Consider the following 25,603-nt stretch of genomic DNA (forward strand, 5'->3'; position numbering starts at 1 on the left):
GAGATCTCCCCCTTACGGGAAGCTCATACTGCAGAAAATCCCCAGACAATCCCAACCCAACTAAAAATGCCCCCCCCCCAAAAAAAAAAAAAATCCCCTGGAACATCTCCACATGCAAAATTGAATCGTCAAAGAGAAAGTAAGACAAATAAAAATGATTCCGTATGGGAAATCTGGCCAATTCTCCCCGTGTAAAATTCCCTTGGCAAATTCACCCCTGAACACTTCCCTACCCAAGGAAAATCCTCCCCATGGAAAATCTCCCCAAAACTGTCCCCTTAGCTCTAAATACTTGCCCCATATACTTAAAGCGAATCTGAGCACATGTGTGCAAAGGTCAGAAAAAATGCTTACGCCTGTGAAAGAAATCATTCTATTCACCATTTTCCCAGGTACTTGCTCAACATGTTTCAGGCCCATTGGTGACAAGGAACTTAACCACCTTTCGGCTGAAAAGCAAGGATGCCGAGTTGTGAAAGTCAAGTGTCAGCTCTGTATCCTTGCCACACAAATTAGAACATCTTTGTATGATTCTAGCTTATACAAGTTGAAACAACCCTGCCTTACTACTAAAATATTGGCCGTGAGGACGGGAAGAATTGAATGGGCCACAGACTCATTCTTGTTCTCCAATCCTGCAGAACTACAGTCTTGTATAATACTAGTTGAAACAAAGTAAGCCATGCCAACTTATCTTTTAAAACTGGGTAAAGACACGGAAGGGGGTTTTGGAGGGGCCACTGGCTTACATTGGTTCTTCAATCATACACACTGAAAATACTTGAGCGATTCCGACCAAAAACGGTACAAAATACTACTTTTCTAAAAAAAAAAAAAAATGGCAGTGGGAGGAGTAGGGGGTGTTTGGGGGGCGATCAACCCGCTTTATGCGTCCACTGCACAGATTGAAGGCCATGGCTTCAGTTCAAATAAGATAAAACACGACTACCTTTCTGCTGCAAAGTTGGTAGTAAAGGAGGAGGAGGGGGCTTCAAGGGGCTAGAGGCACACTTAGTCGCTCCAATAATACATATTGAAAATCATTTCGTGTTTCTGATTTAAACACGTTGCTGCCTGACTACCTTTCTTTTAAGAAGATGGCAATGTGGATAACTATATGCAGCTTGGACTAAACTTATCTCACGAACGAATTTTGTTACGAAAGCAACGAATGTAATGTATTTTGTAGTGATAGTAGTGACTGCTGATTAGTCCTGAGAGTTCGTGTCTCCGTCGCATTGATATATAAAGTAATAATTTTTCTAAAAAACAAAAATTCAAAGGACGAATTCAACCGGAATCACAAGCAATGATAGCTAGTAGCAATAGAGGGCAATAGTTTTGAACCTGTGAGAAATTAATCCTTTTTTGGATCTATGAATGTTTATGCTTTTTGTTCTAAGAAGAAATTTCGGCGACCAGGTCAGAAAACCTTCATATTTCTTAAGCAATTTTAGAGTTTAGTCTAAGATCAATTTAAAACTGGCCTGAAGTTTGCAACTTGAAAAAAAACGAAGTTTTCCCCTTGAAAGCAGAAACATGGGTCGAAGAAACAAGAGATAGTTTGGCGAAACCAACCTGAGAAAAGAACAATTATAAAAATAGAAGGAAATAGGCAATGTTCACATTCAGGTTCTTTTCTTTTTGAGAAGCCCTTACTCTTTCTTTCATGTTTCATAGAGTCCTTGGTTATTTTCGATCGTCCAAACAAAAACAAGTCAACCCTGGCAGGGAGGATATAGAATATTAAGATGCAACGATTTTATAAAACTTTGATTAATTTGGGAGTTATTAGCCTTAAACACAATAAATACATTAATTTGGTCGAGTCTATTATTTCTGGAATTCTGGCTAAGCATTCTGGTTAGCGTTTGCACTAGATTGACCTTTTTATGACCGCATTAAATGACTTTAACCTTGAAAATGATGAAACATTTTTAGCGTTTTAGGCACACATTAGAAAATAAAAGAAACAAACGAATTCAAACAGAACAAATTAAATAATTTTATTAATTAAATTGGTTTTGTATCTTGAAAACTGTCTAAATCTAAAAAGCAATTAATCCATTAAATTTAACCTAGGTACCTCAACGGCTAATAATACTACTAAGGCAGTCACAGTGCTGACCCTTTTCCCCTAGGCTATGCAAGGTCATTTTGAATCTGTAACAAGTACAGAGAGTGGGTGTCCGTTATTCATTTCATACAAAATATATAACCTTTGTTTAGACCGGAGATATTTGTTAAAAACAATCTTTATGGAAGACATTTTCCTGAAAAGGGGGACTACTCTTTTTTAATAATACTAATTCCGCCTCTGAAGTTTCCTTCAATCGGTGCCTCCCATCTTGATAAGATTAGAGTACATCCAAAATTATCAGAAGAAAATAACATTAAGAGAATTCGGAATTACAAAATAATTATTTCCATCATACTCCATTTCAAAGCGACGATTTTGAGAATTTACCCTAATAACTCGGTTTATTTTGAGAAACACCAATTAGCAAAAAAAAAAATAATAATTTAGTGCTATCACTTTATTCCGAATACCAGGAATTATGGGTTCAACCGAAACAAGCCTAATAATAAATTAGCACCAAACTGCTCCTAAGCTAGTGGAGATTGGTGACGTGTAAGAGTGGAATTGATTCACTTTGAGAGGCTCTATGCTGCGGTTGAAATTTAGGTCAATAGGTATAGTCTATTGCAGGAATGCTTAGAACCTTCATCAAAAACTTAATTCAGTTGAAATTAAAAAAATATACACAAAATATATAATCGATTAACTTCAATTATTTTTCAGATGCGTCTCAAAACTACTCAGCTCTACGTTCTGTTTTTGAGTGTATCGATCCATGGTCAGAATCTGTCTGAAGAAAGAAAAGGACGTTCTCGCATAGTACCACCTCTTGCTAGGTATATAGAAAGGACAGATGAACAAGATATTGAATCCCTTTTACCACACCGTACCTTTGAAGAAACAGGAAAGAATAACTCATTAGACAGACGAAAGCAACAAGATTCTTCTTCCTCACCTGGGCAAAATATTCAAATGCTAAGAATCAACCTTCAAGATATTCAAAGGGATCTTACTCTCCCCTTCGGTAGCAACAAATATAACTTTATAGATTTGATAAAAGAAAAAATAAACACTACAAATGGTGCTGAAGAAGATGAAGAGGGAGAAATATTATCGTCTGAATATGATAGTGACGGACGAACTAAAGCCGGTCCCTTAAAACTAGACAATGAAATAGCTAAAAATAGAATAGATATTGACATTTCTGATTTTATTTCCGAGCCTGGACCGGCATATGTAATGTCAGCCAATTATGTTAAAAGAATAGACGGCATAACAGACCAGAGACGAACCAATATGCGACACATAGATAGAATGGATCTCAATAAACATCAAAGACAAAATCCTCTGATAATACCTCCAAACTTTTTTGGAATTGCCATGAATACTCTTAGAGGCCGAAGACGAAGACCTGGCGCGAATCACGAAAGAAACAGGCCCAATTTAGGAGGGAGGCCACTCAAGAACCAATTTGGCCCGCACGGTCATTTCATAAGACCAGGTAGTCAACGGAGGCCTTTCAATCCAGTTCAAATGGACACGGAGAATAATAATTTAGGGAAAGAGAATGTACAAGGAAATCAGATAACAAATGGAGACGGTGACGGACCAAACATAGGACCCCCAAGAGGAAATGGAATTCTTCAAAGTAATTTAATTCCAATAGGAAATCTGCCAACGGAGACAATACCAGACAAAAAGTTCATAACAAGACCTGAAAGAGAAAATATAGCCGAACCTATAACTCTTGATAGTAGTTCCGTCAATGGTTTTAACATAGGAAACAAGGAGAAACAGAGGGAGAAACCAACTGTTATTAACGATTTTCATGAGAATACTTTTAGGGGTACTGATAGGCCGAAGAAGAATCCCTTCACATTAAATACATTATCAAATCATAGGCCGAGACATTTTATGCAGGATTTCAGATTGCGAAACTTGAGTAATCATAATAAGTTTCAAGAGTCCTCAAGTAGTTCTGGAAAAGGAGGAAGGTTCAACAGGAGGCCAAACCAGCCCTTAAGAAATAGCCCAATTAACTTTCTTGCAAATTCTCAAAGAAATAAAACACCAAATACGGTGGCAACAGACACACCTTTTAATGACGGACAATACATTCCAGATAAAGTTCAACAAAGTGTTGTTTCTGGCGAGACGTACTTAAGACCTAATGCTGGAACTGCAGTAACAAAGCACCATTATGTCAGCGTCAATGCTTTAAACCAAGAATCGGCTAGCTCACCAGGAAACTTTGACCCCAATGGTAGACCAAATTTGAATTACTGGCAAATGTTAAATAACGAAAACCTTAACACAGATGGATCAAAATCAATTGGCAGAGATAAAACAGCACAGAAAAATGGTCATGATTCGAACCAAAATTTTAACAGACTGCAGCAGCAAAAATACCCCAATGATCTACAAAACGTTGAAACTGTCAGTGATAACAAACAGACTATTCGGAATTTCGAGGATAACTTTAAATCTCCCTTCACTTCATTTGATTTTGGATTCCCAGATTTTATTGCGGACGCATTTTATAACCCTTTTACAAGTCTCATGCCAGACAAGAGAGACCAAACTGATGAGACAAGCTTAGACATACACCCTAATAATAGCAAATATATTATAAACACAGTAAAAAATAGTAAATATTACAAAGAGAACCAAGATAATGCCATACACAAACCATCGTCTGCGCAACAATTTGCACTACAATATCCAGCGTTTGACGGACTGATCCAAAATCCGAACGAGTTGAAAGGGCACACTCAGGGACATGGTCAACACACCCTACGACATAACTGGAAGAACGCACAAACGAAACAACAAAGATATTCTGCATTGGATAATCAAGATGATTGGAACTTGAAAGGCAGACAAATAGAATCGGATGGAACTAAACATTTACCCAACTACTATCAACTACAGGAAAATGATCACAGCAATCAGGGAGGCAGTACATTCTTTTCAAATGAATTAACTGGTAGCACAGTATCGCATCTATCTCCCATTGACACAAATCAATACCTAGATCACAGCCATAGAGTTGCTATTCGTCCACAAGATAATCCAGAATTTCCTTCATTATCTCTATTTTTAAATCCACATTTGAGGAACATTGCTAACACAAATAAGTCATTAGATCAATCTTTTTTATTACAAGGCCAAAACTTAGAACAACAAAATAACATTCAAGCCAATAATAGATACGAAATTCCCCGCAGGAACATGGGTGGCTACTCCACGGGTATTCATCTGTCAATTGAGGCAAACCCTGCTCAGAGAGAGCAAAGCTATAAACATAAACGCAACGGAGAGTCACATTCCGCGGTAGACAATATTGCTCAAGCAAACTCGGACAACGAAAGCGGATTTACAGGAGCTCCAAAATTCCCCAACATTGACGATTTTTTTTACCTACTAGACCCAGATATGAACAGTTCTCGCTCAAAAAGGAAAGGTCGTGAATATAAATCACCAGAGAGAGAAGACTTTTTTCAAAGGATGACTTCCACGGATCCATTTGAATCTTCAGCAAGGAAGTTCGATCCTCCCGTAAAATAATCAATAAGACTTAGTGATTAAGAGGTAAGATGATTGATAACAGATGGTGATTACAAGAATTGACTGTTCATAACTAGTCACATGTGACGTGCATTGGTCAATTTTAGGACAAATATTATTTATGTTAAAGGCAGATATGTTGGCTTCTTTTTGTTTGAATTACAATCTTTGGGTAAAGTTTCAAGTGTCAAGCATGAATATTTATAAAAAAACAAAAAAAAACACAAGTTTCTAAAGTTGATACATAATAAATACAAATGTTTAGAACATTATATCATTTTTTAATGTAATATTAAGCAAAACCTTTCTGGAGAATGTTATAAACAAAGAAAAAAAAATAAACCAAAGCCCTTATATGTTGATTTTCAAGTTTTTTTTTGTGTGCATTGAAATAAAAAATAATTTTGAAATTAGAGTTGCCATTAAATAGCTTTCTCAATGGGTGGTGGATGGAGGAAAATGTCCTTCTCCTTTCAATTCAAAAATTCTTGTCATGTTATCTGCTGCCAATTCAGAACTAAGGCTGTTCACAAACTTAAATTCGATGATTAGTTAGGAATAATTTTACGCGAAAAAAGTAGGTATTTTGTTCGCCCATGCCACATTTGGTGGTGGTATTATGTTACTTAATTGGGTAAATGCCAAGAGTTGAATATTTTCTAACATTCAATGTTTACAATTTTACACTACTCTGTTCCCTTCTGCAATGTCTAAATGATCAGAAAAGGATGAAGACTTATTATGAATGAAAAAGACTCACCACGTCATTCAAGTAACGATTCCAGTCATTTGACTTGGCGAAAATTTTGAATTGCTCGTAGAATTTTTCCCATCGACTATCGATGCTCTGAGGAAACAGCGGTAAAAAAGTTGACGCCTCGCTATATTTCAATAGAGTTTTGAGAAGAGGTAACATGTATGTGTACAATTCTTCTTGACCCACTAAAATTAAGTTTTTCAATTTGTAAGATAATTAAAGCAGCTAAAAAGGCATTTAACATGAAAACAAAGTACAGCAATAAAAAGATTCTAACAAAGATTTGTATTAAAAAATAAAATTATATGTTTGAAAATATCAAAATACAATAAAAGAAAAGTAGAAAAAAAACAACAGCAAAAAAACAAAACAGCTAAATAAAGACATTTACAAAATATAATATCGTATTTTTTATTTATTTATTTAAATTATCATTTAGTGGACAAGCACCAGAAAATGTCAATAAATATCGGAATTTTAAGGGATTATTAAGAGTTAAGGAAAATTACAGGATTGCAATAATTCAGGTAATTACAATCAAAGCACACGTATCATGGAAAAATTAGAATCCCATCCTCCATAGCAAACAGTATTTTTTGTTTCTTTTAATCCCGTCTCTACTCCTCTTAGCGATATTATCATGTTTACTTTCCAAAAGTAATATTCCGACATTTGAAAATCCGGCACAAGTGTTTCATTTTTATTTTTCGTCTTTTAATTTAATCACTTTCACAAAACTATTTTTAACTGCAGAATAATTAAAAAAAATCACAAAAACGGGAAAGTAGCCATAAAGTCCAAGATTTCAAGGTTTATTCTTAAAAAGAAAAAGAAAATCTTTTCAAACTATCATAATATTAGGAAACGATTAAGGTTTAAAAGTCATACTGAATTTAGAATTAAAATATTATTAAAGTAACGATAACCCCTAGAAAACCTTAAAATTGTTTATTTATATTTGATAACCAATAGAATTAATTATTACAATATGACTTTAAGTGCACTAATAGGATGGCCTTACTCAGATAGGACCCTCAAGTATGCACCCGTAGAGAGGTCATAGGTATTGCCTAGAAGCAAGGAAGTTGGTGGACTGGTTCCTAAATCCCTTGATTTCAAACTGAACTAGGGTTTCTTTGGGACCGAATCAGGGAAATTCATACGGGGTGAGCAAGCATCCAAAAGCTTTTTTAGCGACAAGGGGAAATTTGAAAAAAAAAAACACTTTACCGGAAAAGTGTTATAATTGCCCAAATGCAAACATTTTTTATTTTCTTTATATTTTTTCAGTCTTTCAAAAAGGTGGAAGCAAATTCCCAATCTACAGGCAGCAAAACCCTCTACAGCGATAGCCATACCAGTCTACAATACCCTTCTACAGGCAGTCATGATAAACTTTTTCAAATGAACAAACTGCAATATAATTATCCCAGCAACTTCCTGTTTAGAATTTGAACTTGAACAACTGCTGAAAGAAAAGTTAAGTTATTTTAAAAAACTAGTGAAAACGATTCTATCATTTAAACTATTCTAAGAAGTTCCTTTTTGTTAAAAAGTAAAAACAAATTACATTAAACATTATAATAAAAGCAGATCTAGTATTTCTTGAATCGAGTTTGAGAAGAATTATAAGAAGCAATTATATAAAATCTGGCTTTCAGTATTCTAAAATATATGGCGCGTCTGCTACAAATAAGGGCAATCTAAACCTCTGGTGGCAATGCCCGTGAAGCATTTTAGCAACTGGTTCACATGGGCCACAACTGTAAAGCAACAAAAGTAGCAATGGCTGTAAATTAGGATCGAGCCCTATAAAGGCACAAAAGAAGTCCTAGCTTCTTATCCTAACCAAATTTAGCAGACATCCAATGAGCCTTTCCTATGGATGCGGATGACAATGATGTAGCCTTTTAGTACAGTCAATCTAGATTAATTTTAGGGGCTACCTCAAACAAATTGCAATTGTTTTGATTTTGGTATCATTCGAACCGGAATTTTTTTTTACATAGATCACGAATAAGGACTCAGTTCTGTGTTTTGACCATCCCTGAGTCATTAGCCCCCCCCCCCCCACACACACACACACACGTGCGAGATAAAGTGTGCATTAATATACGTTGGTTATTACATGAAGCCGGATCCACACAGAGATAATTTACACTTCCAATGCCGAAATGTTAGGATAAAGTCGTGTCCTAGTATCTTGTATATTTTGTCTCCCTCCCCAACGCACACCCAATCAAATAAATGGTTTTGCACACATCTCAAAATTGTCCCACATCTGCAATGTTCTTCAACGCTGCAAAGCTCATAAAAAATGACATTAATTACTTCTGACTGTCTGGTCCAACACGTGGCAGGCAACACTGATCGCAACATATGTACTCTTGATGGTAGAAACACCTTTCATTGAATGGGTATCATTGCTGCTGTAACCACAGGGCTGAAAGTCAACATAAAAAACGTCCCTAGCCGGGAGGTTAAATCGATCTTCCTTCAAGCGACGAGAATTGTATCCTTTCTAGACTGATATTTATTGCACACCAAGGCTTACGGTATGGATTTACTCCGGTCGTAACCGTTGTGGTGTAAGTCGATGAAGATTATTGCTGCAGAAGGACCTGGAAGTATCGTTGCAAAAGTATTGGTTAGACTAGGAGGATTCCACACCCTCATGAGTTTTGTCGGTGCCAACTGGACTGGAAAAAAACTCTTAATTGGTTAGGGCTTCTGATGCGATTCCTCATCTTCTAAGTGGTATAGCCAATTCTAAAACACTATCAGCCCATACTATTATCGATGCTGCACTTTACTTCATTCTGATAAAGAAGTATTTAGATGAGGATTCAGATGCAGAAATTAAATTAAATGGAGAACTTGCATTGAACACGGTCAAGCTTAGAGGAATTAAAGACATACACGAGAAAGTGATGAATGAACGAGTCTCTCCTGAACATATCTCCCAGTTTTCAAGTTTAAATGAAAGTCAAAGCTTCTCTGTCGGCTCTTAAACCAGAGCGAAGTGACGAGACACGAACAGGAAAACTTTAGATATAGTACATGGACACGTCATTCTTCGAAATTTCCTCAGAGCTGAACGTACAGGTCAATGGAACCTTCATTTGCAGTTGCCGACATGCTCCCTTACCTCGCAGTAACTGGTCACAAAAACTACATGAAGTCGGCAAGGCTGTAACTACAGCAGATGAACAGCCTTGAACATAAAAGCCAAGCACTTTTCAGGTCTTTCGAAAAAGGCTTACACGTTGTGAGAAGATTGGACAGATTTTGGGTCGGTTTATCTACAGATTTGATCATAGAACAAGAACTGATGAGCAGTCTGATAACGGCAACTGGATTGAATAGAGGTAGCAAAATGTAGAAAGTACAGAGACTTTAGTGGGTAATGGGACGTCCAGCCTGCGCTCACGTTAATCTTCTGATGGAAGAACTGACGGAAGCTTCCTGTCACACAAGTAACCCACACAAGAGTGTGGTATTTCAATGTAGCAAAGACACACAAATAGTTATTGACTTTGTCAAGCAGTCGTTTCCTTTCGAGGGTGATCAGCTATCGCTTCGGAGCCTTGCTACTGGCACGACTGCTGCAGAAAACGTGAACGCTAACAAATAAACGGAATCGGTAAAAAGATTCTTGACGGAATGGTAGGGAAATCTCTGAAGGGGCATTCGTTCAAAAGGAAAGATCAGGCAGTCCTTATGACGGCAAAGCAAAACAATGGAAGGAAATCCACTGTTTAGACCCTTCATTGCTGTTTCCGCATCTTCTAACAATATACAAAAGACTGAATATGGACGAAGAATCTCCATTTAAATATGAACTTTGCTCCTATCCCGAGTCACTTCTTGATGATTCTGGCACGTTCCGAAAGCCAAATAAACTAGAGCTAGCAAAAGCTATCAAGCAACTTTCGGTAATTGGGAAAAACATAGTCTGAATTGCCTTTACGTCTTAGACGGGGGAGTTTTGCTTCACAGAATTCCTTGGGCGAAGAAAGAAACATATTGGGAGATCTTAGACCGATACTGGAACTACGTTTCGGTCAATCATCCAGATGCCATTATTGTCTTTGATAGCTACTGTATCGCTGCTTCAACAAACGTATGTGACTCATCTTAAGCAAACCTTGTCACTAGACGAGAAGTACTTTTAGTCCAGAAATTAGACTGAACACCAAAAAAGAAAAATAGGAATTTCTTTCGTGCAAAAAGAAAAAAAAAACATTTCCTTAATGTAATTTCTGAATATTTACGAGGCAAAGGTCTGAGAGCCATCCAAGCTAAAGCTGATGCTGATTTGCTTACTGTGCTTACTACGTTTGAGTGTTTGAAGACTTTGGACACTGTAGTTATCAGTGACGATTCCGAATTTTTAGTCTTGTTACTTTATATTTGTATTCCTGAGGACCACAAGGTCTACCTGCACAGTGAACCTACGCCAACTACTTCAGGTACAACTTGGGACATCGAATCCATTGTTAAGAAGATTGGGATTGAAACCTGCAAACTGCTTCCTTTTGCTCACGCAGTTCTTGGCTGCGACACAACTTCCCGTCAACATGGCAAAGGGATTGCGCTTAAATGGCTGAGAGACAACGAACAGTTTAGTGAAAATGTTTCAACGTTTTCTAGAATTGATGCTTCGAAAGAAGATATTAAAACAGCGGGAGAGGCTGCACTCTCTATATTGTACTGTGGAAAATCTACTGACAATCTTGACAGTTACCGATATCGAGTCTTTCAGCAGAAAGTAGCAACGTCTACAACTTTCGTTCATCCCCAGATCTAACTCCTACTTCAGCAGCAGTGAACTTTCACTGTTTCCAAACCTATCTTCAAATACAAGCTTGGATTGGGCTTCAGAGCCTTGCCATTAATTCTGAGAATTAGGGATGGAGGCTTAAGAACGGCATGCTGTACCCTATCCTCAAGGATCTTCCAGCAGCACCAAAGGAAATTCTCACCGTCATGAAGTGTGGTTGTAAGGGATTCTGTGATTGTGACCGGTGCAGCTGTCAACGAAATGGCATATAATTCAACAGTGCTTGCAATTCTTGTAAAGGAACTAGTTGCTCTAATGCCCAGGTCCAAATCAAAGATGAACAAGACATGTGATAAACTAAATAAACGTGATGAATCTCAAATTATCTGTGATTTTTTGTTCAAATTAAAATCAATGATTTAGCTAGCTGTGAGAAGTGGCTTATTGGATTTGAAAAATTCGGGGTGATGACGTTTTGGGTGGAGGGTGTGTGTGTGTGTGTTGGGGGGGGGGGGTAAATTGGCGTGGACACTCAGACCTAAATCGACGCTTGATTTATGTGCGGAAGTGGGGGGGGGGAGAACTCAACACTGAGCGTTCAGACAAAAACAAAGCGCATATTCGACATTCGTGATCCACGTACCAGATTTAACTATTACCGACTTTCTATACGCCGCAAATTAAGTTGTTTTTAAAAAGTCGTCATTTTAGAAGAAACGAAAAAAAAACGATCAATTTCACCTCGTTTGATCTTGGCCGATTTTCTATATGTTGTAGAGAATTTTTTTCCGAGTCGAATGGTACCAAAATAAAAACTATTGCGATTTGTTAGAGGTTAAACCATACATTGACTGTACTATTTACCTCACAGAGGTTTGGTCGAGCACGGACACTTGAGAACATAACTGCAGCTGTTGATCGGGTTTAATTGAAGGAATTGCGCCAGTCTAACTAGTAATTAGGCTGGTTGGAGATTGAACTAGAAATCTTAGTAGCCCGTCCCTTTCCACAGAGACCAGATGAGTTTGTTAAGGGTTTGTTGTCCCCTTAAAACAATCATGGGCTCCCCCTCCTTCCAGATTTTAATCAATCTTGGACTCTAAAATGCTGTTTTTAGGATGTTAGTTTAATTGACATCTAACAACTTTTATTGCATACTCTGACGACTATATTTTAGATATCCATAGCTGGTGGCAAGGGTTTTCACTATTACTATCATTTAAGTTTTATATATACGTATCAAAATGTTCTGTTAAGTGCCATAGTAATATAAACTCGAGTGACCTTCTACCCCACAAAGGTCGGACTAGGCGTGGAGCACCGAAAAAAAATTTATTATAATCAGTCAACTATTAGTTTATACCAAGTTTTACTAGTATTTGACAGACCATTCTGACATATGTCCTGACGAAAGCAATTTAGAGACCCTCCCCTCCAAAGATGTCATATTGCGTCTAAACACCAATAACCACAAGTAGGAACATAGCTCTAACTTCTCATCAAGTTTTTGAACTTCCCCATTTTAGGTCATAATAGTCCCAAACGCTATTAAGGCTCAATCAAAATACAATCTTTTGCTCTCAACCAAGTCTGATTGAGATCTGACGACCCTTTCTGTACGATTTCTTATCGATAAGGTACTAAGGTCGCCGTTCTCCACCACAGAGGAAAAATCTACCCCTGACTTCAAAGATGCACTAAAAGCATATAGGTGTAACTTCTAACTAAGCCTGGCCATTTTTCTGGTGACATGAATTTAGGAAAGCCTCTTTTCTTCCCCACAAAAACTCAAATCATGTTCTGATCCCAAAAGGCATAGTTGGAGCATTAGCTCTTACTTCCTCCTACTAAGTGCCGTTAAGACGTTTAGTTGGAAGACATTAGTCTACATGACAAGATTTTAAAATCCTCTCCACTGTCTATACCATAAAGGCTGCATCCGTTCAAGATCCCAAAAAGGCATAACTAGGACACTAACACATACTTCCAACGAAATGTGCTGAATGATTCGACAATTCCTTTTTCTAGATGTTCTTATGAAAAGAAGTCAAGGACTCAACCCCATCCCATATAGGTAGGATTAGGCAAGAAGCAACCGAAAGTACAACTACGATACTTCCTGTTCTTTTTGACCAAGTTTAGTCCACATCTTACAACCTAATTGATTAAATATCCTGATGACAAGAATTTAGGAGCCCCCTTCCGTACCCCAGAGAGATCAGGCCATGTCTTGCTCCACATAATGCATAAATATAATACTAGCTCTTACTTCCCATAAGTTTGGTCACGATCCAACAATCTCTTCAAATAGATGGTCTTATAACAAGAATTTAGTGATCCTCCCTGGCAGAAGTCAAAGTATGTCCAGACAGCCAAAGAAACAACCCATTCTGGTATAGGCGCAAATTACAAGATTACAGAGAATCTCCTTCCCCTAACCTATCAGTCTTATTATGGCTGGACTTTTTTCAGAGTACTCCAGTACATACTTGTATGCATACATAGTTTCAGAAAATTTGACAAAAATCAAAATCTTTTTACAAATAAAAATCGAAATTTGGGGTTTCGCGATTGACTTTACCAGAACTACTTCTCGAAACCCAAAAGTATTACATAATTTTTGTTCTCCTGTAAAAAAGAGACTATTCTATGTTCCCATGAGTCAGACACTACGGGATCCTAGAAAAGGGTATTTTCGGTCTAGTATGGTTTCGTGTTGCTTCTTTATTTGCACTATTTATTAAATTAGAAACATGAAATCATACATTTGTTCCGGAAAATTACCAGACATTTTGCAAACTCCTTTTTCGTTTTACGTTCACCATAAAGGAATATATTATTTTTAATTTTCGTCCCTTACCTTTAATGAGCTACAGGCCACTGATGACGATAAAAAAAAAAGAAGACTACTGTTACTCCACAAAACAATTAACAAGATTGTTAATTTTTAATTGTTAAACAATTGACAAGACTTCTTTTAAAAACTTCTACAATTTAATTGTACCACTGTTCAAGCTGTGCAGGTTTAAAAAGTTCCCGAAAATAACATTTCTATTAATTTTATTCTTCAACAAAAAGGTCACCTCAAAGTTAGTGCTTTTAGTTTGAGCCCAGCAGAATTAGTACCCCTGAACTTTACACATATAAAACTAATATTAAATATCATTTCAAAATATTACTGATTCTATTACACAAGATAAACATATGGTTATTAAAAAAAAATTCCCCCAATGCCCTATGAACTTATCACAACCCCAAAGCCTAAGTCTTATTAGTGATGGATCCAAATATTTTTTTTTTACGTACTTCTTATACTTGAAACAAACAAGCCACAAATAACAGATTCGTTTAGCCATTACATGTTACTTAAATAAACGTGCTATCATAATTTCTTTCTCTTTCGTATTCAGGAAAAAACAGCCCAAAATATATTTTCTGATAATTTTTCATACTATTGACGCCTGATGCAAAAACAGTAAAAATATCATGAATAGACCTGTACTCCCAAAAAACAAAAAAGGGAAATAAAGGGAGTTACCTTGTAGTATATTAGTACAAACTGTTCCGACTTCAAACATTATATATGACAGACATTGGTTATCCAAGTTTATGGTTCTCGAGTTGAGAAATTGGAGCAGTCTGGCACAGCTTAGTGAGCACACTTCAAGTATCGGCGAAGCACAATAAAAAACTAGAAGTCCTGCAATACACCATAACGAAAAATGAAAACAATTTAGTAAGACCCTGCTTTCACAGAAAAGAGATGAAATTTACTGAGTCATAGAATTTAGAATTTGGATACTAGCAAAGGCTGTAATAACTAGGACATAGACTTAACTGATTACTAAATTAACTTGGCCTAGACTCTCCACGCAGTCATTGAAAATGTTACCAAGGAATTAAACAAAATAAAAGCGACGTTTGGAAACAATGGAAGGAATAAAAAACTAAAATTTAAAATGTGCAAGAAGAGCCAGACAAACAAGTTAAAGATATGAAAAGAACCAATGAGTATTGAGCTTCTTAGCCCAGCAAAAGCAATGTATTTTTAAATTCCTTCAAAAAGGTGTAACATGTTTGGCAGTATACATGGACACGAATGTATTCGTAGCTTCAGGCCCACCTGTTCAAAATGACCAGACTGCTACCAAGAACTTTTGTGATACCATCCTCGCGTCAGAGGAAATGAAATAAAATACATTGGTATTGTGAAAGTTTTATATGGTATTTTGAAGAGAAAATATTACTTGATTGCGTTGGCATTGCTGTTGGAAACAAGTCGATAATTTCTAACTAGTGGGATTGTTTTGAAAATGCAACAGTGCTAATTAACTTACTGAAATTTTGCTGAAAAATTAGATAAGAAGTTTTTTTGAATTCCCGGGTTCCAGAACCCAAAAGGTACTTACCACAACTGCCAATCCCCGAATCATCTGGAGGCTAATTGTGACATACCCAAGCGCAGATCCCACTGTACTGTACAGGATAACATGAATCGTCACGCGATTTTCCTTACCAGGCGGCCCCTAAATACAGTAATTTTTTGGCAATAAGGTGTGGCTTTTTCTGAAAGCCCAGATCCTTCGTGACACTTTAATGAACATTCTAATCAGCCAAACAATGAAAGGTATGATTGGCTTAACAATAGTCTCGCTCAACATTGCCGGTGACAAGAACGAAGTTGACTTTATAAACAAGAAAGTACATAATCTTGATGTTTTCCCTATTAGAGGACCTCTTGCTAAACCTGAGCTCCGTTGGTAGGGACCGTAAAAAATTAGCAGTAAATACTAAGTGGGATGTCTTGTTTGTTCAAACGGTGGTTAGTCCCGCTATCCCTCGTATTTTATATTGCAATCCGTCTTACCAGTCTCATTCTAATTCTTATGCATCTTTGTATATCATTCTGATTCTTTGTGAATCTTTGTATGTCTTTTTTGTGACCAAAAATCTATTTGTTGTCTAAAAATTTCACAAAAGCTTGCATATTTATCAAAGCCTTCTTTTTGGTCATTATAACGGCCTTGACCGGATTTTGTTCTGCTTTTACTTGATTTTTTCAAAGGAAACGTATGTTTGGTCAGCCTTTTTTTTTTTTTTTTTTTTTTTTTTTCGTTTTCTGTTTCTTCAATATTTTTTTGTAACATAATTGATCAGAAACAAATTATTTTGTTATTATACATAAAAACTGTGACTGTCCCTTTATTCAAAATTAAAACAAAGAATAGCATTTCTGGGTTTAATAATCGGAAAGATCTTATTGATTCATAGGAGATAAAGAAATCAACATATGAGCAAAAATCTAATTTTGTCTACTTAAATTCAGCGGCACTAACGTTGAAAACGCGTAATTTGGAAAAAAAAATCCTATAAAGCACCATTTATAAAAATTGCAAAATGTATGTTTAAAAGGTGAGCAATTTTAGGAAAGCTTAAAAACGCCAGTACCCATAATAAAAAATGTTTTCTTGTAGAACGAATTTAACTGGTTTGATTTATAGGACTTGATATTTCTCGCTTCTCTACAACCAATTATTTACTTATTTGATTCTTAAGCAGCTTCCTTATTTTCATCCTCTAAGACGTTTTTCAGTTGAACAGAAAATTTTAGGATTTTTAATCAAATTTTAGGATTACGAGCCGTTTCTCCCTCAACATAGACACAAAACATCAGTCTTTTACCCTGTAATTCATTTAGTGTGAAGTACTGTGCTTTATGTCCATGCAATACTTTTTTATTGAATTTCATAGAGCAGTTATAAACAAATAATCTTACGTAAGGAAATATGAAATATCTCAGTGATGCCAGCATGCATTTCAAGAAAATCTTCCTTAAAAAATCCGACAAGCTCCATTGTCTGGATCGCCAATTCAAGGATAATCAATGAACCTTCTTGATCGGTTCCTAGCTCAGTGGCATTATACAACCATTTAAGTACCTATAATAAAATATAACTAATCAAGTACATTACTTTTATTAAATAGAAACAGAATTACCAACCCTTACTGTATACATTCGCAATATACAGCACGTATCAAAATTTCAACTTATTTTCTATTGCACTTATTAAAACACAACTTATATCAATAAACTGCATCAAGTACATATGAAATCAGAGCGAAGAGAAGAATCAGATAAACAAGAGGTCAAGTTTTAGTGCCTTATTTGGGAGAAGGGGCAATATCTACTATAATCATGCCATCTATTTTTAAAATTAAGGAAGGGATAGCACACTGACTACCCTCCCACAAAAGGTCTTTCTGCAGCATAAAGGTCATTGGCACCAAAATAAGGCATTCAGCTGCTATCCAGCCCGAATTTGTATAAATAAAAGTTCAAATAGGGATAAAATCCTTTTAGTAGACAGTGTTTCACAAACATTGATAGAAATTCACAAAAAAAATACCAGATATGTCGGTCACATATGCAGTGACCGTCATCAGTAGTAAAACTTTCACTACTGATGACGATCACTACATATGTGACTGAAATATCTGGTACTTTTTGTGAATTTTTATCACTGTTTGAGAAACACTGTCTATTAAAAGGATTTTATCCCTATTTGAACTTTTAGTTATCGTCATGGAAAGGCATTGTGGTATCCGAAATCATCAGAATTTGTATTTTCACAGTCTCAGTGTAGTAAATATCGGTGGACAAAGTTTTATCTAAATTTAGACTTGAGATTCCAAGGTTGTCTAAGAGAATCTTATCTTGGGCTTAGACAACATAATAAATATTTCCATTAAAATTTCCATAAGGAGAAAAATTAGTTTACGTCAAAGCTAAAATAAATGTAACAACATTTTTTTGTAAAATAGATAATATTCGATAAGTGAATATCATGAAAAACGAATGAAACAGAAGGAAAAGGCATGAGGCAGTTTTCCTTCCAAGTAAAATCCTAAAAACTCGTTTTGCATAGACTGATACCTTAATTGGTAACAACAATATTGATATCAAATCAAAATGAAAAATGAAGAGTAATAATCTTTTAAGACTTGTAAACGAATAGACTTCGGAATTATAAGAAGAATATAGAGGAAAACAGTATTCTGATTTATACTTACTTTATCTCTAAAATTAATAACTTCAATCCAAATTGTTTAGGATTTAGACAGATTCTTATTTGGAATTTGTAAAAAATGATATAGAGAATTACTGGGTTAGAAACAACAGACAAAATAAAATCTTTTCAAGACATATTTGTCATACAGAAGATTCTTTCCACCATTCCCCACAGAAATTCCTGACGATCAAAGGTCTTTCAATACGAATCTTGATCCTCAAACTACAAAAAACACATACCGAAAAAAAACCTTACAGAATGTGCTTTTAGTTAAAAAAAAAAAGGAAAAAAAAGAAACAGTTGTGTCAATTACCTGTAAGACTTTAATAGGCGATTGAGATTCTCGAAGCCATCTAACAGCAGACTGGCCGAACATTGCAATCAACTGACATTTGATTCGCTTTGCATCTTCAAAGAATACATTTGTTTCAGTTAGTATATCCACCGAGCTCAAAACCTTCCATGCTTCCTACAAATAGATGTGCATTAGAATTTTCACTAAATACCATTTATGGTCACCATACCACTCATAGAATCCCGGTTTTGCTATATATAGAAGAAAAAATGTCTCCGACTGTTCTCTATATCAATAATAGGCCTATGTGCTACAAATTTTTTTTCAGATACCTAACTTTCGAGAAAAATGTTTTCCAAAGTGGGATTTTTCAAAAAGATTGTAAAAAATATCCTTCAAAACTTTATCATAAAGTCTACAAAACTAGAAATATCAGTTGAAATGTTAAAAGAATCGAATATCGGAGAACATATAATGGTAGGCGAAAATTGAATTGTTAGAAAGAGAAGAATTTGAAAATACTTTTGAATCTTAATCGTTACGATTCAGGGACGCAAATTTATTTAATAGTGTCATCGTATTATCAATAAAAATTTTTAGGATAGTGTATGGTCCCGCTGCTTTTAGATCCATAAGGCCTCGATGCATTATTTTTTTTCCAGAGCCACTCCTTTTGGAAGGTGTGGTTATAGAAGCATAAATATGGCTAATTGATTCAAAATCAAAAGTTCCAATGCCCTTTTTAAGAGTCAAAAGTGATCGGAGGGCGGCTAGCAACCCATCCCCTTGCTTTTTTTTTAAGCCGCCTTAGTTTTTACACCCCAACGAAGTGGGCTCTATGTATTATTTATTTTGTTTATTTTTCACCAAGGCACTTTGTATGGAAGGAGTTATCATAGAAGCTTTGGAAGGAGCTTATTAAATTGGAAATTGAAAGTTCTGGTGCACTTTTTAGGAATTAAAAGTGATTGGAAGGCAACCACCTCCTCCCAATTCGGATGTCAACCACCCACAGCCCTGGGGGGCAAGGACTATAAGCTCTGCAATTCGTCCATTGTTCACATATAGTATTTTTTATTATGAAAGGGGGCACGTTTGACTCATGGTGTCCTAAAAGACAAAGGGTATTCAGGTGAGGCTTTCAGGGAAAATGGAGGGGGTGTTGAACTAAATCAAAACACACTATGTGCATTAAGGTTGTCAAAAGGGCATATCTTAGGAGTGACATAGGGTATTAAGTTAGAACTTTCAAGGAGTAATGAGGCGGATGATCAATATTTTAGGAACGGCTTAGAGCATTAAGTTGAAACTTCCAGGTTATGCTGACAGGGATGTTCAACTGACCAAAAGATAATTTGCGCATACTACTACGGCTACTAATACTATTGTTACTACTACTATTAATACAACAACAACAAAAACAACTACTACTACTACTAAGGCTAAGGGTATGAAGGTGAAAATTTTTAGGGACTATTGAGGGGGAATTTGAACTGAATGACAGCACATTATGTACATACAGGTTGAAAGTTGGAACTTTCAAGGAGTGATGAGGGGTATGATCAATATCTTAGAAACGGCTTGAAGTATTAAGTTAAAACTTCCAGGACATAATGAGGGGGATGTTCAACTGACCAAACCGTAATTTGTGCATATTTCTACTGCCACGAATAATACTGTTACTACTACCATTAATACAGCAACAACAAAAACAACGACTACTGCTACTACTACTACAACTAAGGTTATGGGTATGAAGGTGAAAATTACAGGGAATATTGAGGGGGAATTTGAACTGAACAAAACACATAATGTGCATGCAGGTTGTCAAATAGGTGTATCTCAGGAATGGGTTAGGGTGTTAAGTTGGAACTTTCAGGGAATTATGAAGGGGAGGATCAACTGACTCAAACGCAATATGTGCATGTTCCTATTACTACTCCTACTACTATTACTACTACTGCAACTACTTCTACCACAACTACTACTGCTACCACTGCTACTATTCCGGCTAAGGGTATTCATTTGAAAATTTCAGGAAATGTTGTGGGGAAAGTTGAACTAAATTAAAACACACTATGTGCATACAGGTTGTGAAAAAGGGCATATCAGCCATCAGCAATATCTTAGGAACGGCTTAGAGCATTAAGTTGAAGCTTCTAGGGAATGATGAGGGGGATGTTCAAAAGAGCAAAAGGCAGTATGTGCACACTACTACTGATTCTCCTACTACTACGACTAATATTGACTATTGACTATTTTATTTACGGAACTCGTACAATAAACATTGCTACTACTACTACTACTACTACTACTCCACCTACTAATTGTCCTACTACTACTACTATATTGACTACTACTGCTACTATTAGCAGTAGTAGTACTAGATTAGTAGCAACAATTATAAAAATTTGTTACAAAATTTCGTCCAGCATATAAATATCTAGCCAAAATCTGGATTCTTATACAGAAAACAAAATTTGAAATATCTCTTTCTTAGCCAATGAAAAAAACTGTCAGTTAAAAACAAGCAGAAATTAATTTAAAAAAAATTTCCACGAAAATTGTTTTCCAAAGAAAAGTAAAGAGCTACTTTAAACCAAAGATGAGCATAATTACAGTCAAATTTTCCAAGCCTATTCCTAGAAGTCTGAATGATTTTGGATTTATCAAAGGCAAAAAAGAGAGAACATTTAAAATGTATTTTTGTTTTTTAGAGAGGACGAAGGCACTGGGGATATCAACCTTACTCCTCTTAGTTTCTGATCGCTTTCAGTTTCACTTGGTGTTCTTTTTTTGTAATTTCTGTTCGTTTCGGGTTTCATTTATTTACTGATGGTGATTCATGGCAGTTCTACGCTTGAAGAAATTATTTGACGTTATCTATGCTCATCTTTGGCTTAATGTAGCCCTTTAATTTTCTTTGGAAAAGTTCTTTGGTGGATTTTTTTTTAATTAATGCATATAGGGTTTGTTATTGAGAAAGCAGCGTATGTGTGATCCTGGGTCTCCATAAATACTTACGGTATTATAGAAGTTAGGGTATTAATTCCGAAAATGTTGAGGGAGATATTGAACAAAATTAAAACATACTATGTACATACAATTTGTCAAAAGGGGGTATCAGCAATATCCCAGGAACGACTGAGGGTATTGAGTTGGACCTTTTAGGACATGTTGAGGGGGATGTTGAAAAGTAATCGAAGGGAACCAGTCCCCTCCCCGGCCTTTTTACACGCCTCCAAAAAACTGAAAAAAATTTGAGATCGTCATTTGGTTCAAAATAGTCAAAAATTCCAATAGTATGCTTTCAAAGATGACTCAACCCCCCACAGCTCCCGCGGCAAGGGTAATAAATTATGCAGCTTGCCCACTGTTTACATATAGGATTTAATGGTGAGAAAAGTTGGAATATTTGATCCTGGGTGTGTCCGAAAATGCTAAGGGTTTTCAGGTGAAACTTCCGGGAATTTTGAACTAAATAAAAACATTATGTGCATCCAGGTTATCAAAAGGGCTTATCTTCAATATCCTAGGAACGGCTAAGGGTATTAACTTGAAACTTTTAGGACTACTACTGTTAGTACTACTGCGACAGCAACTACGACTACCACTAAAACTACCTGCGACTGCGGCTCTGACTACTTGCGATGGTGACAGCAACTATTCACGACTACGAATTCAACCAATTGCAACTTCTACTGCGACTACAACTACTTGAGACTGCAATTACTTGTGACTGCGAGTACGACTACTTACAAATGCAACTAATTACAATAGCGAAGGCGACTAGTTGCGACTGCGACTACTTGTGTCTGCAATTGCACCTACTTGCGACTGGAACAGCGACTTTTTTCGACTACGACTACTTGTAACTGTAACTACTAGCGTCTGCGACTGCAAACTACTTATGACTATGACTACTTGCGACTGCGACAGGTTGCAACTACTCTTTCTACTACACCAATTGCTACTACGACAGTGACTGCTACTGCTACTATTACAACCACTACTAAAATTACTACTACTGTTACTGCAGCTGCTATTGAATTAAATCAAAAGAATTTAAGTGCATCCAAGTCGTCAAAAAAGCTTACCTGCAATATCTCAAGAATACTTGAGGCTATTAAGTTGAAGACTTCAGGGAATGTTTGTGTATCCAGTTTATCTAAAGGGTATATCTGCAATATTTCAGGAACTACTAAGGGCATAAAGTCACAAATTTCATAGACTGTTGATAGAGATGTTGCACTAAATCAAAAGACATTATTTGATAATCCCAGCTGTCAAAAGGGCCTACCTGCAATATCTCAAGAACGGCATACATTATTAAGTTGAACCTTTCAGGATATGAGGACTTGGATGTTCAACTAAATCAAAAGACATCATGTGCATTTAGGTGGTCAAAATGACATATCTACAGCACCTCAGGAACACTTAAGATTATTAAGTTGAAACTTTCAGATAATATCGAGGGGGAAGTTAAACTGAATCGAAAGACACTTCGTGCATCCCGATTGTCAAAACGACGTATCTGCAATATCTCAGGAACGGCTAAGGGCATTAAGCTCAAACTTTTAGGGAATGGTGTAGGGGTGTTGAACTGAATATAAAGATACTATGAGCATCCACGTTGTCAAAATAGTGCATGCAATATCTCAGAAACGGTAAGGGTATTAAATCGAAATTTGCAGGGGATGTTGAGAGGGATGTTGAAATGAATCAAAAGACGCTTTGTGCATCCAGGTTGTCAAAAGGCATATGTGAAACACCTCAAGAAAGGCTAGGGTATTAGGTTTGAGCTTTCATGAAGTGCTGAGGGGGATTTTAAGCTCAGTCAAAAGACATTTTGTTCATCCAGGTTGTCAGAACGACGCCGTTTCTGCGCTATACCAAGCAAATGCTTCCATCAAAGTCGAAAGTAAAAGAGTTTAAAGAGTCAGAAATAAAAGAGAGCTGAGTAATGCCTGTGATACATATTTATTCTCACGTTCCATTTTCATTCAAATAGGATCTTTTGGTCAGTCTTCCAAAAGTATCCTTTCGAAAATATTTTCTAGAAAATGGTGTTGAATCAAAATCTTAGTTCAAGAACCGTTCCAAACTTCAATTTCGAGCTGAACCTTATGCAACACAAGAATTTATATTAATTTTGATATTCTAATTCTTAAGGTGAAAACCTAAAAAATTGGAGAAATATTAATAATATTAACCAACAATAAAACTTTGACAATCAAAAACGAACAGAAAATAATAGAAAAATACTTCCCGAAAAAGAAATTTCCAAAGAAAAGTAAAGAGCCAACTTAATACTTAAGACGATCAGATATATAGTCTTATGATAGTTGCGACTTAAAACGACCAGAAATTGCTATCAAAGAATAAATAAAACCCAAAAAGAACAGAAATTAAAATAAGTGATTACATAAAAACATAAAGGTAACAGATTCTGAAATAGATCAATAGTTATATCTTAAAACGAGTAAAAATTAAAATGAATAGTCAATTCAAACTTAAAATGAACATAAATTCATATAAATAGGAGTTTGGCTATTGCTCGCACCACCCTAACCGTAAACCTTCACAATAGAAAAAAAATTCTACTGTGTCATTGGCATTTTACTGAAAACAAAGTATATTTTAAACATTTGTCTTAAAAATAAAACTGAAAGATAAAATCAAATATTGTTTTGTCAAATCTCGAATTACTGAAATTGCTAAGAATTTATATAATCATATATCATACCTTCAGTTTTTCATTAGTTCTTTCCGCTCGGTTTTATTATTAGTGGCTTTATTTTTTATTTTCCTTCAATTTGAAAAATCATGGCATATTGTCCAAAATGTTTTGAGTTTGACCGAGCATTCACTTCAATTTTTATCGTTTTAGGAAAACTGACATGTATCGATTTTCCGTGACAAACAACCAAACACATTGGTTAGTTTAGGGGTTATTTAGTTATAATTACCCATTTGAGCACTTTTAATATTGTCAGTGTAAGGCGCTAAAAATATTGCAATTTCAGAGGGCAAAAAAAAGATACAAAAGAAATAATCTTTTTTTTTATATTCTGACTTCCTGACTCTAAAGATTTTTTATGAGATTACTGCAATAATGGCAGTCAGAACGCTGACGGCCCTATTTTCCGAAAAGTGCATGAAATGGGGAGTTTTTAGTCAGGAAAATAATACAGTGTAAAATATTCAGTCACGTTTTGCAGATTCAATATATGTTTATTTTTGTCAAGATAGTTTGGTTTAATTTCGAGAGAAACTGATGCACAATTAACGTTGAGCTTTTTCTTCTAAACGTTATTTGTTACTGATAATTGTGGCCTTAATAAGTTACATAATTGAAATTACTGGTATATTTCTACATTCAAATTTGTTCAAGATTTTATAATTTGTTGTAAACAACTGTTATTACCATCAGTGAAGTGAATTTTAGAGATATCCATATGAAATGAACAGATTAAATTACTTGTAGAATAAAAAGGTTTTAAGAATAAAACATTTTTTTTATCTAATCTTGTCTTCTTAACTCAAAGAAATATAGATTAATTCTGTTGCAAGAGCAGCACTTAGATTGATCTTCTCTTTTTTTTTTTCTTTTTTTTCTATGCCACCAATTTATGTTAATTGCGATAAACCGGTAGGGGTGCGACAGACAATCTGCGAAGAATTACCAATTGCGTACTTTTGGCCATTTGCTTAGGATTTTTATCCGATTTCAAGGAAGATTACGGAGGTACCTGGAAGAAAAAAGGGCACAGGAGAGGGACGGTTGCACTCAATAGCGTTTCTGGCCTATCTCTTGCCCGGGGCAAAATCTTGATTAGCACCTCCCCCTCCCCTCCCAAAATTTTCAGGCCAAATTTTAACAAAATTTTCATTTATTAAAATGAATCCATTTATCTAAGTCTAACTTTTCTCACTTCAGCTTCTGGAAAATTATTACATATCTCATCCCAATTGATTGCTCCTAATTCTTTACGTATCGTGGCAGGGAAAGGTCATGAAGATAGAAGTTGACCGGCGAATCGGTCAACCA

The 25,603-nt window shown here is 35.8% G+C and overlaps 2 protein-coding genes across 7 annotated transcripts in view; one reads left to right on the forward strand and one right to left on the reverse strand.

Moving 5' to 3' along the window:
- Window positions 1-6,017, forward strand: part of LOC148955235 (uncharacterized) — a 45,468-nt gene extending 39,451 nt beyond the window's left edge. For all 3 annotated transcript variants that reach the window (XM_089108109.1, XM_089108108.1, XM_089108110.1), the window contains exon 2: window positions 2,804-6,017. In XM_089108109.1, coding sequence (XP_088964235.1) covers window positions 2,804-5,647 — 2,844 coding nt within the window. In that variant the 3' untranslated portion in view covers window positions 5,648-6,017. The remainder of the gene's footprint in view (window positions 1-2,803) is intronic.
- LOC148955234 (neurobeachin-like protein 1) overlaps window positions 1-25,603 on the reverse strand; it is a 227,589-nt gene that overhangs the window by 125,495 nt on the left and 76,491 nt on the right. For all 4 annotated transcript variants that reach the window (XM_089101080.1, XM_089101086.1, XM_089101072.1 and 1 more), the window contains exons 11-14: window positions 18,571-18,726; window positions 16,964-17,126; window positions 14,726-14,887; window positions 6,408-6,589 (exon numbers count right to left, since the gene is read on the reverse strand). In XM_089101080.1, the coding sequence (XP_088957206.1) occupies window positions 6,408-6,589; window positions 14,726-14,887; window positions 16,964-17,126; window positions 18,571-18,726 (663 nt within the window). The remainder of the gene's footprint in view (window positions 1-6,407; window positions 6,590-14,725; window positions 14,888-16,963; window positions 17,127-18,570; window positions 18,727-25,603) is intronic.

This window comes from Artemia sp. Qi Xiang Cuo, chromosome 2, assembly GCF_049724085.1.
Source record: "Artemia sp. Qi Xiang Cuo chromosome 2, ASM4972408v1, whole genome shotgun sequence".
NCBI classification, from domain to species: domain Eukaryota; kingdom Metazoa; phylum Arthropoda; class Branchiopoda; order Anostraca; family Artemiidae; genus Artemia; species Artemia sp. Qi Xiang Cuo.